The sequence below is a fragment of the Balaenoptera acutorostrata genome, chromosome 5, assembly GCF_949987535.1.
Source record: "Balaenoptera acutorostrata chromosome 5, mBalAcu1.1, whole genome shotgun sequence".
Taxonomy (NCBI): domain Eukaryota; kingdom Metazoa; phylum Chordata; class Mammalia; order Artiodactyla; family Balaenopteridae; genus Balaenoptera; species Balaenoptera acutorostrata.
The window spans coordinates 79,165,383-79,183,095 of record NC_080068.1 but is presented as its reverse complement, the minus strand read 5'-3'; the positions used below and the strand labels follow the sequence as shown (position 1 = coordinate 79,183,095).

At 36.0% G+C, this 17,713-nt stretch overlaps 1 protein-coding gene across 3 annotated transcripts in view; it reads right to left on the bottom strand.

Annotated features, from left to right (window-relative positions):
* The window catches only part of RFC1 (replication factor C subunit 1), a 74,369-nt gene that overhangs the window by 48,726 nt on the left and 7,930 nt on the right, over positions 1 to 17,713 (bottom strand). For 2 of the 3 annotated variants that reach the window (XM_057546462.1, XM_057546463.1), the window contains exons 2-4: positions 14,833 to 14,961; positions 9,994 to 10,069; positions 6,969 to 7,091 (exon numbers count right to left, since the gene is read on the bottom strand). In XM_057546462.1, coding sequence (XP_057402445.1) covers positions 6,969 to 7,091; positions 9,994 to 10,069; positions 14,833 to 14,961 — 328 coding nt within the window. Of the gene's footprint in view, positions 1 to 6,968; positions 7,092 to 9,993; positions 10,070 to 12,582; positions 12,636 to 14,832; positions 14,962 to 17,713 lie in introns of those variants that run through there. The other variant, XM_057546464.1, reaches the window with a different exon arrangement.

Sequence of the window (17,713 nt, the reverse complement as noted above, 5' to 3'; positions counted from 1 at the left end):
GTTTCTTTTATAGTCTTATAAAGACTATAAATATTAATAGTATTAATTTTTTTAATTAATATTGATTTTAAATCCATATTAATTTTTGAACAAGTATAATGAAAGAAATATAATACACAGTTCTTAGGTTTCCTCTCACTTCAAGGAAATTCTCTGTCTCAGTCACACTGGGTTTCCCTGAAAATATCTAAGAGAAGTTCTCTATCCTATACAGAAATCTATTCCTATTTGTCTGGTACACAAAGCTGTATGTCACTGAAAATTAGTACACACATTCCCCAATAATATTTTCTGCTGCTATTTTCCCGAGTCACAAGTCACTGATATTACATGGTAACCTGGAGAACACTACATTCCCAATTTTTTCCCACTTAATGTCCCCAAAATAATTATAACTTCAAGGACACTATCAGCCTCTGGAATTATATGCTCAATAAAAATTACCAGTCATAACAACCCACAGAATGGGAGAAAATATTTGTAAATGAAGCAATGAACAAGAGATTATCTCCAAAATATACAAACAGCTGTTTGTACATTTTTTAATATAAAAAAAAAACCAAACAACCCAATCAGAACATCGGCAGAAGATCTAAATAGACATTTCTCCAAAGAAGACATACAGAGGGCCAAAAATCACATGAAAAGATGCTCAACATCACTAATTACTAGAGAAATGCAAATCAAAACTACAATGAAGTACCACCTCACACCAGTCAGAATGGCCATCATTAAAAAGTCTACAAATAACAAATGCTGAAGAGGTGGGTAGAGAGATGGAGAGGGTGTGGAGAAAAGGAAACTCTCCTACACTGTTGGTGGGAATGTAAACTGGTACAACCATTATGGAGAACAGTATGGAGGTTCCTTAAAAAATTACATATAAAACTACCATATCATCTGGCAATCCCACTCCTGGGCATATATCTGGAGAAAACCACAATTTGAAAAGATACATGCACCCCAATGTTCATTGCAGCATTATTTACAATAGCCAAGACATGGAAGCAACCTAAATGTCCACTGACAGGAGTGGATAAAAAGATGTGGTACATATTTACGATGGAATACTATGCAGTCATAAAAAAGAATGAAATAATGCCATTTGCCGCAACACGGATGGACCCAGAGATTGTCATACTGAGTGAGGTAAGTCAGACAAAGACAAATATCACATGATATCGCTTATATGTGGAATCCAAAAAAATGGTACAGATGAACTTATTTACAAAACAGAAAAACAGTCACAGATGTAGAAAACAAACTTATGGTTACCCAGGGGGGAAGTGGGGAGGGGATAAGTTGGGAGATTGGGATTGACATATACACACTACTATGTAACTAATAAGGACCTACTGTATAGCACAGGGAACTTGACTCAATACTCTGTTATGACCTATATGGGAAAAGAATCTAAAAATGAGTAGAGAGATATATATATATGCGCATATATTCACTTTGCTGTACACGTGAAACTAACATAACATTGTAAATCAACTGTACTCCAATAAAAATTTTTTTAAAATTACCCGTCATAAACAATTCTCAAGATAGGGAAAACCCCCACCATTTCAACCAAACACAAGCAGCCCCTGATGAAACTGCATAATAAAAGGTCATCTGTGTCAAACAAAACTCAAGGTCTCTCACTTCATTAAACAACTAAAAGTAAACATATTTACCCAGTACAACAAGTATTTGGATTTTTACCAACCTACAAGAACATTTTACTACAGTCAATGGTTAGCTATGAAGATATGTATAAGCAATTTTTTTTCCTTTTCCTGTAATATGGGAAACTAATGTAGTCAAAGTACTTTAAAAATCAGTAAGGGACTTCCCTGGCAGTCCAGTGGTTAAGACTTCGCCTTCCAATGCAGGGGGTGCAGGTTCGATCCCTGGTCGGGAGCTAAGATCTCACATGCCTCGCGGTCAAAAAACCAAAACATAAAACAGAAGCAATATTGTAACAAATCCAATAAAGACTTTAAAAATAGTCCGCATCAAAAAAATCTTTAAAAAAATCAATATGTAATAGAAGACAAATTTAATCAAACAAAGTGATGATGAAAAGTGTGTCATGGAGCTAAATGATAAGCCTAAAGATCTGTATAATAATACAGCCTAAAGAATTGTGTAATAGTACAAACAAAAGCACCTGAAGGAGGTTAAGTAGGGTATTTTCTTTTCTTTTTTAACCTTTTTTTAAATTAATTTTTATTGGAGTATAGTTGCTTAGTAGGTTATTTTCTAAAGTAAGGTTATTTCCAAGACTTCCTTGGTGGTCCAGTGCGTAAGACTCTGCACTCCCAACACAGGGGGCCCAGGTTCAATCCCTGGTCGGGGAACTAGATCCCACATGCATGCCACAACTAAGAAGTCCACAGGCCACAACTAAGAGCCCGCATGGCGCAACTAAGACCTGGTACACCCAAAGTAAATAAATAAATAAATATTTAAAAATAAATAAATAAAGTAAGGTTATTTCCTAAATATGTTTCTCATTGTTTATAAAGCACTGTGCAACAGGAATAAAATGCAAGCCACATTTTAAAAAAGGAAAAAGAAACAGATGAAATTAATTTTAATATTTCATTTATCCCAACATATTCAGATTATTGTTTCAACATGTAATCAATGCTAAAAAATTATTAATAAGATAATTTATCCTTTTTTTGTAGTAAGTCTTTGAAATCTATACGTCACACATAAAACATTCTCAATTTGGGCTAATCATATTTCAAGCACTCAAAAGCCACATGTAGTAGTTTCCATACTGGACAAAGACCATCTATAACATAAGTGGGTCAAATACAATTTCTAAATTTCTAAAGCACAGTTATATAATCAAAAAAAGCCCTAAGTATCTAAGCAAAAGCAAATGTCTTTAGCATAATCTTAAAGGCAGATGTAGGTATACGATCAGGTCAAAATATAATAATAACAGTTAATACTTACTGAGCTTTCCGTAATGTGCCAGACCCTATTTTAATTGCTTTTCAAGCATTATCTCATTTGATCAAGCACAAAGGCCTCTGATGTAGGCACTAGTAATACTCCCATTTCACAAACAAGGAAACTAAGACACAGGGAAGGTAAATGAAGGTTTAACCCAGGCAGGAGGTTTTACTCAAGAGCTCATGCTCTTAAACACTACACATGCTATGCTGTAAGGAAAAAAGAAGTTGGTTTATAAAAGATAAAATATGGAATAGTAAAGAAAATTGTTTCTTTTGGAATTGACAGGTTTTTAAAACTGAATCATATCATATAATCCTTTTCCACAAGAAGCTCCAAACTCCAAAAAAAAAAAAAAAAAAGTACAATTTTATTACCACAAATATTTTATTTAACCCTATACTGAGAAATTGTTGTTGTGGTTTTTTTTTTTGGCCACGTGGCATGTGGGATCTTAGTTCCCTGACCAGAGATCGAACCCATGCCCCCAGAATTGGAAGCATGAAGTCTTAACCACTGGACCGCCAGGCAAGTCCCAATATACTGATAAATATTTATTTCTACAATATGAATACTTATTCATAACCAGCATTGAAAATTTGTATGTAGTTTTGGCTTTAAAAAAAAGAATAAAAATTATTTTATGGTCAAGAAATTTCTAGTTAGTTTATTAATTTCAAGAAGCTGCACTTTTCTTTCTTTGAAACTCATTATATTTCTGATTTTATTATGCTAATTTTATTGCAGACTTCTTTCTAACAGTCTCATTCTCTTTTATGATGGGAAGGAAAAGGGCTTTTCTCCCATTCACCTATCATTCCAAGGCATAAAAAATTATGAGAAGATAAAACAGGCAAAAAAACAGCTAACTTCTTTCCTGTATCTCAAATCCAGGAAAAAGCAGAATACTATGTAATACTGAACATCATATGAGATAGATATACTGTACCCCAAGATTTTTTGCTAAGACAAGATGACAACATTCACTTTCACATGTACATACCCTTGGCAGGGTGATATAACTACTGTCTAATGGTCATAAAAATTTCAGATAAGATGATAGTTATCTCTTCAGAAAATAACATTCGAAAATACCTGGTCTGAAATAAACAGTCCCGTGTTAAAGAAAACCTGTGATCAGAGCTTAAATTGTTTGACCCTTCTGTGTACCTAAAGTCACAAGATAACGATAGCCTTGATCCACAGTTGAAGGCCATCGCTGTCTGCACACTAACTTTGACGTTTTCAGGGTGTCACTGGAAAGCTTGATCACACCACCTTCAGTTACATAATAAACCTATCACCATACTGGTTTTAGTATCCCTCCCACATATTCAAAACTTGACAAAGGTGGCCAGATGTAAGAGGGAGCCTTTTAATGGAAGAGCACATTTGCACAACGTGCCTGAGCAGATATTTAGCAACAGAACAGAAAGGTTCAAGAGTCAATCTGCCACAGGCCATAATGAAGAAATTTATCTCAGCTTACAAAAAATTTTACAGAAAATATGTTCATGTCACTTAGATTTTCTCTTTGGTCATTTGAACAACTTTATCAAATACGTAAATGTTTCAGAGAACCTACAAAGCTTCATCTGTGGGCTTCTTTCATTTTTATTTTTTCCTTTTGACAGCCTGTTATTTATCTGTTTCAGGCACTGGGTCTGGCCCTTTCATATGCATCATCCCATTAAGTTTTCCCAACTAGCCTATTCAATTAGTGTTTCTGCTTTACAGAAAGGGAGACAGACTCACTGCCCTTTAGCCCAGTCACACAGCTGTTAGATGGGAACCAAGGATGTACCCTCCAGGCAGGGCTTCTGACCTTCCAGTCTCAGCTTCCTTCTACAACACAAGGATTTCTTTCCTGTTTCATTCCCTACTTACTGACCAATTTATCTACCATGAGTACCTTCATACTCTCAAGTAACAGCCCATACGTGTAAGCAAATTCCAATAACATTAAAACATTAAAGGTGGGACTTCCCTGGTGGTTCAGTGGTTAAGAATCTGCAGGGGACACAGGTTTGAGCCCTGGTCTGGGAAGATCCCACATGCCGTGGAGCAACTAAGCCTGTGCGCCACAACTACTGAGCCTGAGCTCTAGAGCCCGCGAGCCACAACTATTGAGCCCACGTGCCACAACTATTGACGCCCATGCGACTAGAGCCCGTGCTTCGCAACAAGAGAAGCCACTGCAATGAGAAGCCAGCGCACCACAACAAAGAGTAGCCACCGCTCGCCGCAACTAGAGAAAGCCCGCATGTAGCAACAAAGACCCAACGCAGTCAAAAATAAATAAAATAAATTTTAAAAAATTATATTAAAAAACCATTAAAGGTGAATTGTATGGTATGTGAATTTTATCTCAATAAAGCTGATGTTAAAAAATAAAAAAATTTTATATGTAATCATGCTAATAACATCAGCTCTCCAATTATCCTAATAGTAAACCATAGATAGCATGGCTGAATGAAACCCATAGGTAATCCAAAAACCTAACCTATAACTCATCTCCCAAAATGTTTACAGATCAGTCCCTAACTATTGCTAACTTTTAAGACTCTCATTACTTCACTTGTAGATTACCATAAATGCCTCAGCCTCCCCAATTATGATTTTTCTATTCTCCTTCCCACCTTAAATACTAGCAATCACTCTTAAATACTATTTTCATCATTCTATAACTGTTCAAAAACTTTAATGGTTCCCTTTTCCCTGCTATGTGGAATTCCTCTGCCTAGCTTCCAAGATCTTCCTTAAACGGGCTTCATTACCTCTCATTATTCCTCATCATGTGGGCAAGCAATCTCTTCAGTGTCCTGCGAATACATCAAGCCTTGTGCTGGATGCTGTGCTTTAAATAATCCCATCTTATTAACCAGACATGTTCTTTCCCTCCATCACAGGCTCATCTGTCAAGGGTTAGATCAAATCTTACCCTCTCCATCAAGCCCTCTCCCTGACTATTGCATATTGCAGCCTCAGGCAATTCCTATAGTACCTAGGAGTCTTTAATCATCTTTGTATCCCCAGCACCTAGTATCTAGGACGGAAAAGACAAACAATAAATGTCTGTTGAATGTAAGTTGTAACATGCTGTGTCAAAATAATTGTGGTTTTTACCCTGTCTCTTCAAACCAGGTGTATTCACTTCACTAGCAATACAAGTAGCAGAGTGCTAAAAATAATGGTGTCAGAGGCTTTCCTTAAGATGAACAAACCAATGAGGTATCAGATGCTCTCATGGCCCCTTTAAGCATTTCTATATAGGAACTGATAAAACAGGTTCTGTGAATTTGAAGATGGTCTCCTCTAGGAGTTAACGAGTTAACAATGCTAAAATCTAAATGACTTTATAATGCACCCATCTAAGTTTTTTTCCTAAGATGACAATATAATTCAGGGCTCCTCACCATAAAAGAATACTATCTATGAAACAATTATTTATACTATGAAATCTTAAGATTAGTGTACATTTATAAATGTCTTATTTTTTGACCAGTCAAAACAGCTCAAATAAATATAAATACAATAACAATCATTTTTTTTAAAAGCCAATGCTAAAATCTTTTGTGTCACCAGAGAATATAAGGAATTTAGGTCACATCTGTGCTAGATTATAAAGCACAAATATGAATAGTCATTATATACTTAAGATTGTTATGACTTTAACACCCAAGATAAAAAAACTTACATTAAAAAGTCTTAAAACAACCCAATAATATTTGAATATATGATTCAAGACAGAACTTCAACATATATGCTTCAATATACAGCACTTTAAAAAAATTCTAAGAACCAATTCCCCTGTAATTGGCCCTTAACTCACAGAAAATGCCAAAGATAATTACAGCCTTCCCCTGGTAAATATAATTCAACAAACCAAAAAAGGCAACAGAAATTCAGTTCAAAGTGAAGGAGGTATATTTAGATACCAACGAGAAGCTCAAGAACATAACACACACTGCACTTTTTTCTAAAACAATAAACATATTCGGTACCCTTACCTGTTTCTGAAATGTATGTAACAGGATCCTGGTGTCGAATTTTAGCAGGTTTAGAAGACAGTGGCAATTTTTCTGGTCGCTTTTTGGAGTTTTTTACCTGCACTGTCTCCTCTGATTCTGAATCTAAATGACAGGAAAATTAAAACTTTGAAAAGAAATAGTAAAATATAGTGTGTTTTTAAAGTGGGTTTTTTTGTGATTTTTTTGTTTGTTTTTTGGCTGTGCCATGCATCTTTCGGGATCTTAGTTCTCCGACGAGGGATCAAACCCGGGCCCACAGCAGTAAAAGCACCAAGTTCTAACCATTGGACCACCACGGAATTCCCTTAAAGTGGTTATTATTAACCAATTCCTCAAGACCCTTTTCAAGGTAAATCTCTTTTATAAATTCTCATAGGTTGCCTTCTATCCAGTGTTAAGCCTTTGTATTACTTTTCTGTTGCTGCTGTGACAAATCACCACAAACTTAGTGGCTTAAAACAACACAAATGGGGAATTCCCCAGAGGTCCAGTGGTTAGGACTCCGTGCTTCCACTGCAGGGGTCACAGGTTCTATCCCTGGTCAGGGAACTAAGATCTCGCATGCCGCATGAAGCAGCCAAAAAAAAAACAACAAACCAACACAAATGTATTATCTCATAGTTTTGGAGGTTGGAAATCCAATTTGGGTCTCACTGGGCTAAAATCAAGCATCAGGATGGCTGTGATCCTTTCTGGATACTATAGGGAAGAATCCATTTCCTCACCTTTCTAGTTTCTAGTGACTGTTAGCATTCCTTAGCTCATGGCCCCCACTTCCTCCATCTTCAAAGCCTGCAACATTAGGCAAAGTCCTTCTCATGCTGCCATCTCTCTAATTCTCTAACCTTCTTCCATAGTCAATCTCTCTCTAAATCTCTTCTTCTGCCTTCCTCTTCTTTGTGACCACATTGGGCCCATCCAGATAATCTCCCTACTTTAAGGTCATCTGATTATCAACCTTAATGTCACCTACAATTTTAATTCCCTTTTGCCACGTAACCTAACATATACACAGGTTCTATTAACTAGGGTGTGGACATCTTTGGGGGCCATTATTCTGTCTACCACAATCTAATCACCCAGAGCACTTAAATATAAATCAAGACCAAGTATAAATACCTAGTATACGTCTGGTACACAATAGAGGAGTTTCAGAAACTTTAGTGTCCTTCCTCTTCCTCTCACCATGCATTTTTAAACCCTGTCTCATACTGTTCTAAAATGTATCAAACAATTAAATTTCCACTTTCCCAAAAGATGGAAACTCCTGGGGAATGGTGATATGTACTTATTTCAAATTCTTTACAATTCTATACAGCAGTAAAAGACTCACGATAAACACTCAAGTACTTTTAGAAAATGAGTCAGAATCTTTGCTATCACTGTCAAAATCCTGACATTCTATAAATGCTTCCTTAGGTTACATTTCTAATTTTAAGAATTCATACCAAATAGATCTTCTCCAAAAAAAGCAAAACCTAAAACTTCCTGAGTTCTACCATTATTTTAACATATCATAAAAGGCATGCATAAAAGTGTATATTCCCTATCTTAAAAGTACAGTTGATCCTTGAACATGGGTTTGAATTGCACATGTCTACTTATACACAGATTTTTTTCAATAAATACGTTGGAAAAACTTTTGGAGATTTGCAACAATTTGAAAAAAGAGACAAACCACGTAGCCTAGAAATATCGAAAAAGTTAAGAAAAAAGTATGTTATGAATGCATAAAATATGTGTAGATACTAGTCTATCCCTACATAGGTATAAGGTGATCTTCAATATAAAATTAATGTGTTAGTTTTCTGTTTTATAACTTTGCTTTCAAAGAATTACATTACTATACAGTATGCCTCTCTGTAACTGGAGAAACTGCATATCAGCCTATCTATCATCACAGGTGAGTTTTTTTTTAATGTAACAATGTTTCCAATACTGTATTATGAATATGACTGTAATACTGTATGCCAAAATTTTATAACAGATTCATTCATTAGTGCATAGGCTAGGCTATCATGAAGCAATTGTATCAATAACACTAGGCTACCATAAAGCAATCATACTGCTGCTTCTTCATTATCAATGCATGAATCGTTATATCTGTAAATAAATACTAACTTCCTTTTCACATTACCTTTTCATTTTTGATGTCTAGTGTTAGTAATACATATAACATCTACAGTCTTTTGTATCATATTAGACAATATTGATGTAGGTACTGAGAGATGATTCATCTTGTAAACAGATGACATAAACTTACAGTATCAATAAATACAGTACAGTACTGTAAAGGTATTTTCTCTGCCTTAAGATTCTCTTAATAACACTTTCTTTTCTCTAGCTTACTTTATTGTAAGAATATAGTAAAAAATATATATAACATACAAAATATGTATTAAGTGACTTTTTATGTTATTGACAAGGCTTCTGATCAGCAGTAGGCTATTAGTACTTAAGTTTTGCGGGGAGTCAAAAGTTATATGCAGATTTTCAACTACAAGGGGGGTTGAAGACCCAACCCTTGCATTATTCAAGGGTCAACTGTATATTCAAAGTTTTTAAATTGTGTTTGTTCCTTTCTAACTGCAACAAAAAAGGACCAGATCAAAAGCACAAAAATTATATTTTAGATCTTTGTTTCTAAAGCAACATTTTATGGCACTATTTTTCAAATTCAGTTTCTAAGAACCTCAGCTGAAAGAGAAGTTAATATGAATATTTTAAAAAATAAATATACCATATTCAAAGTAAGTTTCAGACACGCTGTATATACTATCTCCCCTCCCGAACAAAACTTTAATATATTAACATATTTCGGCTCTGATAAATTCTATAGTATAATAAAGTTGTTTTCAACTTTACTTGAACATAGAGCCCTCTTCTCACAGCACCTGTTAACATCACAGAGAGCTGTGTGTCTCAGAACGTCAGTCTGGAAAACACTGTTCTAACAGATATAAAATAGTCTGTAAACTTGAAAGCTCCTCAAAAGAAATATTACCTGAATCATAGATGATCCTCTTTTTCTTGTTTGGTTGCTTCTGCTTGAAGTCATCTTCTTTACAAGAACTCTTTACCTATAAACATCACAGTATAATTAGAACACAGAGAAGCCCATATAACTTAGCTGTTTTCTCCTCATTAGATTTGGGCTCAATAGTTCACAACTAGAGGAACGCTGCCCCCCCAGGAAACACTTCTGCTTGTCGTAACTGGGTTGAGGGTGTTACTGGCATATAGTGGGTAGATGAGGGATACTACTAAACATCCTGCAATGCTCAGGACAGTCCTCCACAACGAAGAATTATCCTGCCCCAAATGTCAGTAATGCCTGAATTAGGCTAAAGAACAGGCCAGGGCTTCCCTGGTGGCGCAGTGGTTGAGAATCTGCCTGCTAATGCAGGGGACACGGGTTCGAGCCCTGGTCTGGGAAGATCCCACATGCCGCGGAGCGGCTGGGCCCGTGGGCCACGGCTGCTGAGCCTGCGCGTCTGGAGCCTGTGCCCCGCAGCGGGAGGGGCTGCGATGGTGAGAGGCCCGCGCACCGCGATGAAGAGTGGTCCCCGCACCACGATGAAGAGTGGCCCCCACTTGCCGCAACTGGAGAAAGCCCTCGCACGAACCGAAGACCCAACACAGCCAAAAATAAATAAATAAATAAATAAAGTAGCTATAAAATTTAAAAAAAAAAAAAAAAAAAGAACAGGCCAGACCCATCATCAAAAAGATAAGAGATAACAAATGCTGCTGTGGGTGTGGAGAAAAGGGAACCCTTGTGCATCGTTGGTGGGACTATAATCAGTGCAGCCACTATAGAAAACAGTATGGAGGTTCCTCAAAAACTTTAAAATAGAACTAACTACCATACGACCCAGCAATTCCACTTCTGAGAATATAACCAAAGGAAACAAAAACACTAACTTGAAAAGGTATCTGCACCCACATGTGGTAATCACTGTGGTAATCATTTCGTAATATATGTAAGTCAAACCATCATGCTGTACACCTCAAACTTATACAGTGGTGTATGTCAATTATTTCTCAATAAAACTTGGTGGGGGCGGGGAGGAGCAGGGGAGAGAATAAGCCGGATAATAATTGCATCAGATGGCAAAGGCAGGATTGTAGAAAAGGCTATATTATTATTCATTTCCACTTTCAACACTAACCTATGTATAACAAAGAGTAAAAGGATATCAGATATTACAAGGCAAGTGCTTCCTGAAAATGAAAAATTGAGACAGAAATAAAAGCTAAGGAGTTGTGGGCGTATCACTACTCATTGCCTGGTGGAAAACTAAATAAAACCAAGGCAAAGGGTATTAATATTTATATTTTTTAGTTATATACACATTTCTAACATATTCATAAGGTATTACTAACATTTTGTAGTTATACATCACATTTCTAACACATTCAAATTTTCCCCCCAAATATCAAGAAAGCAGACAGCAAAAAAACTGACTATAATCAATTACAAGGTAGAAATATGTTTCTATCCATTATAATAAAACTTCAAAAACTTAAGCACAATCAACTAGCTTGGAAGAAAATGAGATGAATAAATCACCGTAATTCAAATACACCACCAGACTAGAGGACAGGGTTAGAAACAATGACAATAACTCAAAAGTGAGAGAAAGGGGTATCCCAGGAGGGAAAGAGCCACAGAAGGGGTGTTCCAAATTCTGTCAATAAACTTAGCCCAAATCTGTGGCTGTCTCCTGAACTATATATGCACACAAAAACTCGAAGTGCCCAACTAAGGTTAAAAAAAATTGAACAAAGATTTCAGATGCTGCCCATAACAGAGTGGACAGGAGTTTGGAGTTTGAGTTCAGGCAAGTTAACTGCCTGCTAAACTAAAAGAATTAACACCCTTTGGAGGAAATAACAGAATCCAAAGTTCCTACATTGTAAAATTCACACTATGCAAGGTAAATCCAAAATAACCAGATGTACAAAGAAATAGGAGATGTGACCTGTGATGGTTACTTTTATCTGTCAACCTGACTGGGCCACAAGGTGCCCAGATATTTCATCAAACAAGATCAAATAGAATTTGCCTTGCTAGGTTCTAGACTTGCTTGGCACCTGTCGCCCCCTTCTTTCTTCTGATTTCTCCCTTTTGAAATGGGAATGTGTATTCTATGCCTGTCTTACTATTATATTTTGGAAGCACATACTTTGTCTGGTTTCACAGGTTCACAGCTGGAGAAGAATTTTGTCTCAGGATGCATCATACCTCAAGTCTCACCCATATATGATTTAGATGATATTTAGATAAGCCTTTGGACTTCAGACTTTAGAACTGGTGATGCACTGAATTAAGACTTTGGGGGGCTTTAGAATGGAATAAATGTATTTTGCATGCAAAAAGGACATGAATTTTGGGGGACCATTGGCAGAATATTATGGAATGAATGCTTGTATCCCCCCAAAATTCATAGATTGAATCCCTAAATCCCAGTATGGCTGTGTTTGGAGATGGAGTCTCTAAGGAGGTAATTAAGGTTAAATGAAGTCATAAGGGTAGAGCCCTGATCTGACAAGTTAGTGTCCTTATAAGAAGAGAAACCAGAGAACTCACGTGCATACACTCACTCACTCTGTCTCTCAACCTCTCTCCCCACGTGCTCACACCAAGGAAAGGCTATGTGAAGACTCAGCAAGAAGGGAGCCATCTGCAAACCAGAAAGAGAGTTCTCGAGAGAAACTGAATTGACTGGAACCTTAATCATAGACTTCTAGCTTCCAGAACTGTAAGAAAATAAATTCCTGTTTTTAAGTCAGTCAGTCTATGGTATTTTATGGTAGCCCAAACTGACTAATACATGACCCACAGACTCAAGATAAAAGGCACTAAACTGAGATGAATCCAGACGTTAGAATTAGTAGGCAATGCTAGAATTGAAAAATACAATACTTAAAACAAAATATTCACTGCACAGGCTTAATAGCAAATTGGAGATGACAGAAGAGTCAAAGAACTTGAGGACAGTAATAGAGAAATTATCCAATCTGAAGTACAGAGGAAAAAAAGAATAAAAATGAATAAGCTGCAATGATCTGTGATGCAATTCCAAAATTCTTTTTTTTTTTTTTACATATTTACTTATTTATTTTGGCTGCACCAGGTCTTAGCTGCGGCACACGGGATCTTTAGTTGCGGTGTGAGGACTTCTTAGTTACAGCATGCAAACTCTTAGTTGCGGCATGCACGCAGGATCTAGTTCCCAGACCAGGGATCAACCCGGGCCCCCTGCACTGGGAGCATGGAGTCTTACCCACTGGACCACCAGGGAAGTCCCGCAATTCCAAAATTCTAATGTGTATATAATTGGAATTCCGTAAGAAGAGGAGAGAGAGAATGAGGCAGAAATATATTTGAAGAAATAATGGCAAAAGTTCCCAAATTTGAAGAAAGATATAAATTTACAGAGTCAAGAAGCTCAGAAACCCTAAACAGTATAAACACAAGAAAATCACACACAGGTACACCATGGGCAAAGCTGAAACCAAAGATAAAGAGAAAATCTTTTAAAGCAGCATGAGAAAAATAATACATTACATACAAGAGAATACAACATGACTGCTAACATCTCACCAGGAAAAATGGAGGCCAAAAAAAGAATGGGACATTTTTAAGTGCTGAAACAAACTGTCAATCCAAAACTCTATATCCAGCAAAAATATCCTTCAAGAATGAAGGCAAAATAAAGACATTTTTAGATAAACAAAAACTTACAGGATTCATTGCCAACAGACCTACTCTACAAGAAATGCTTAAAAAAATTCTTCAGGTTTAAAGAAAATTATATTAGATGGAAATTCAGATCTTCAGTAAGAAATGAAAAGCACTAGAAGCAGCAAATACATAGTTAAGTACAAAAGATCAATTCTCTTCTTTGTTTTTTTTTTTTTTTGCAGAGCAGAAAACTGAGGTGTTTATTTTAGTCTCACCTAAGAAATAAAAAAAATTATTTATGTGTTTAAATTATAATTTATTGATGATTTTGATGGTTTGCTTATTTTAAATTATTATATGTATTTGTTTATAATTTTAATCTTACATATTTTTAAAATTTTGTTTAATTTTGCTTATCTTATTAATTTAAGTTTTTATTGAGAAATAATTGACATGTAACATTATATTAGTTTCAGGTGTATAACATGAAGATTTGATATTTGTATATATTGCAAAATGATCATGACAAGTCATTAACATCCATCACCACACGTGGTTACAAATCAATTTTCCTCTTTTAACTTCTTCAAAATAATGTCAGTTTACAGCAATAATTATTACACTGAATGTGGAGTATTAATATATGTCGATATAATACATATGCCAATTAGGGCATAAAGGATGGGGTGGTGGTAAACAGACCTGTAGAGTTGCAGAATTCTTACATTTTACACAAAGTGGAACAATATTAACTCAAATACACTATTGTAGTCATTGTCTGCTTTTCATAGTGACGCTGTATCTTAATTTCTCTGAGGCCCAAGGAGGACAGGAAAAAGAATAAAGCTTTCCTCCAAAGCCTTCCCTCACCAGAAGCCCAATACCATTCACCTGGCTCTCCTGTCTTTATAAGCAAATTTTGGTCTTAAAACACAAAGTTTTAACAATTAAAAAGGGTTCCATGTCTAGTGAAGGAAAACACCAAGCTATGAATGCAGTAAGATATATTAACCAGAAATAAGTAATACCTTATTATTTTCTTCTTCCTCTGCTAAATGAGTTGAAATCTATATTTACTCAAGGCTCCAAATAAATCAAATCTCAGAACTGAGTTTATTTTATACAATTCAATATTGTATCTGGAAAACTGACCTTGATTTCCTTTATTCCTTTCTTTGCTTTTATAGTTTCTTCAGCAGACTTAGTTTTCTCATTCTTCTTTGCTGTTTCACTTACAACTTTCTTTCCACTTGGTATAACCCCAAAGAATTTTCGAATATCCTAGAAGCAAAAAAGGAGAATCATAAACAAACATTAACTGCACAAAATTCTAATTTCAATTGTAAAAAGGAACAACTCTCCACACACACTGGTTTACTCTAGGTAATTTCTTCATAATGAGATAGTTCCATGTGTGCAGCAGCATTCTTTCTATATGCAAAAGTTAACTGATAAAATTACCTCAGTTAAAAATAATGTGTCCGGGAACTTCCCTGACGGTCCAGTGGTTAGGACTCCTCACTTTCACTGCTGAGGGCCCGGGTTCAATCCCTGGTCGGGGAACTAAGATCCCGCAAGCCACGTGGTGTGCATCACACCCCCAAAAAAAAAGATTAAAAAAATAATGTGCCTAATGAAAAGTAATATTAATTCTCAGAATCTGGCCAAAAACAGGGCAAAAATAAACAAAGGAAATTTTTCCTAACGACAGCACAACTACTAAAGAGGTAAGTAACAAGCATTTATTGATCATGCATGCACACACCCCAACATCTCAGGCATAGCAGGTGAAAAGACAAAGAGTTGAAGAACATAATCCTTGCCTATGGGATTTTGTTTTTAATATTTATTTATTTATTTATTTGGTTACACTGGGTCTTAGTTGCAGCAGGCAGGCTCCTTAGTTGCACCTCCAGGGCTCCTTAGTTACGGCATGCATGTGGGATCTAGTTCCCTGACCAGGGATCGAACCCGGGCCCCCTGCACTGACAGCACGGAGTCTTATCCACGGTGCCACCAGGGAAGTCCCACCTATGGGATTTATACTCCAGTTTGAGAGAAGAGTAACTCTCAGAACCCTGATCATTTAAGACCTTAATAACTAAGAACCTTGAAATTATTTTCCTTTACATGATTTTTCCAAATTCTGAAGAAAAAATTTTGACTACAATACTTTCTTCAATTACTCTACCCCGTGTTAAACAACAGAATCAAATTAATCATACTGAAACATTTACAATGTAATTTACAATTAATATCACTCACCTTTCTTATCCTTTGCATACATACTCTTCCCTACCCTTTTAGATTTTAGCTTTGAAGAAACTGTGGTATAGAGAAAAGGGAACGGACCTTAGAATGAGAAACCTCTGGTATGAATCTCTGCTCTAGTGCTTTCTAGCTGGGTGACCCTGAGCAAGTTACTTTAATCTGTTTTCTCATCAGTAAAGTGAGACTAATACTCCCTACACTTTATGAGGATTAATCATGCATCTATCACAATATTGGCTCAGTAAAAAGCTTCCCTTCTCCCTCATTTATGAACTATTATCCCTTCATGTCACTGAAACATCTCCATTTACAGTTGTCTCTGCTCACAGGCAAGGGTGTAAGGAACAAAGAATAGTGAGAATTTAGGATCTGAATTCCAAAGGATGGGCTCAAGAGCCTGTTGTACTGTTTTCCCTATTCCTATCCTTAATGGTCATAAGCCTGAGTCTTCAATTCTTTTAACCTGTTCCAACCTATCTCTATTGTAGTGAGGAAAATGCCTGTTAAAAGTACTTTACCAAGTGTAAGAAAGGTAACAATTTTTCTCCTAGATCCTCGCAGTAATTGTCAAACCCTTAAAATGTCAAAAATCCCAAACAAGTGTGTTATAGAAAGACATACACACACACACACACAGCTTTGTGGTTAAGGCAATAAAGAAAACAGATAAATGAGGTACACAGACATGTTAAATTTTTTTTGAAAGGTTACAGACTTCCCTAGTTTTATACCCTCTTTTGTAAATTTCTTAATATAAAAAAGTCACAAATCCATCCTAATAAAATCTAAGTCTAAAAAATACTGTTTGCAGAATGGATACCTCAGCTATGAAACTGAGACATCTGTGTCAGGTGCTAAAGAAAAGATATATGAATAAGAAAGTCAGAAAGCCACAGTCTTCCCTATAATTTGCAAAGAATTGAGTTTGAGGCTAACAACTACTTACTTTATTGCTTCTGGAGGAAATGAGAGTTTCACATTGGAGTTTCACTTTTGAAATTACCAAGTGAGTCTTCATTGAAACAGTGGTGATTTTTAAAACACATACAAACACATACATACACACACACACACACACAGCACACATGCACCATGGAAATATCAAAACTAAATATTAATAATCAGCTTAAAGTCAATGGTGGTTTTCCATCTGTGTTGGAACCACAAATACTTAAAAAAGCAAGAGAAAGAAAACAAAATATAATTCAGGAAATGGAATTGTTGGTAACGTTGAGCTCTCTGATTTTTGTCTGTTCCATACTGCCAATCCTTAGCATTGTTGCAACCTTTCCTCCTTAAGTAATTCTTCCTATTCACAACCCTTTTCTTTTCTTTTCCCTTTATTCTACCCTACTCTCCCACTCCCCATGCCCTTATACTCTGATGGCAGCTGAACAATTAAATTACAGCATCCTGATCTAACTCAATATACATTAAAAATCTAAACTTTCGGAAAAGAATTTACATCAGAATGAAAGCGATTCTATACTCACACCTTTTTAGGGATTATCTCCAGTGTGAGCAGCCATCTGGTGTATGAACATTTAAGAGCCAAAGGTCACCAATTTGACTTTAATTTATAGTGTGACTTCACCTTACTCTTAATTAACATTCCCTGTCTGGTATTCCAGGTCTTCGAAGACTAGTGACTAATCAAACTCCCAAGTAATGGATCTAGACATCACTCTTAACTGCACGGAATAATTCTTGCTGAGTATATGAGTAGAAAAAGGAACAAATTTTTAAGTTTACTTTTATAATC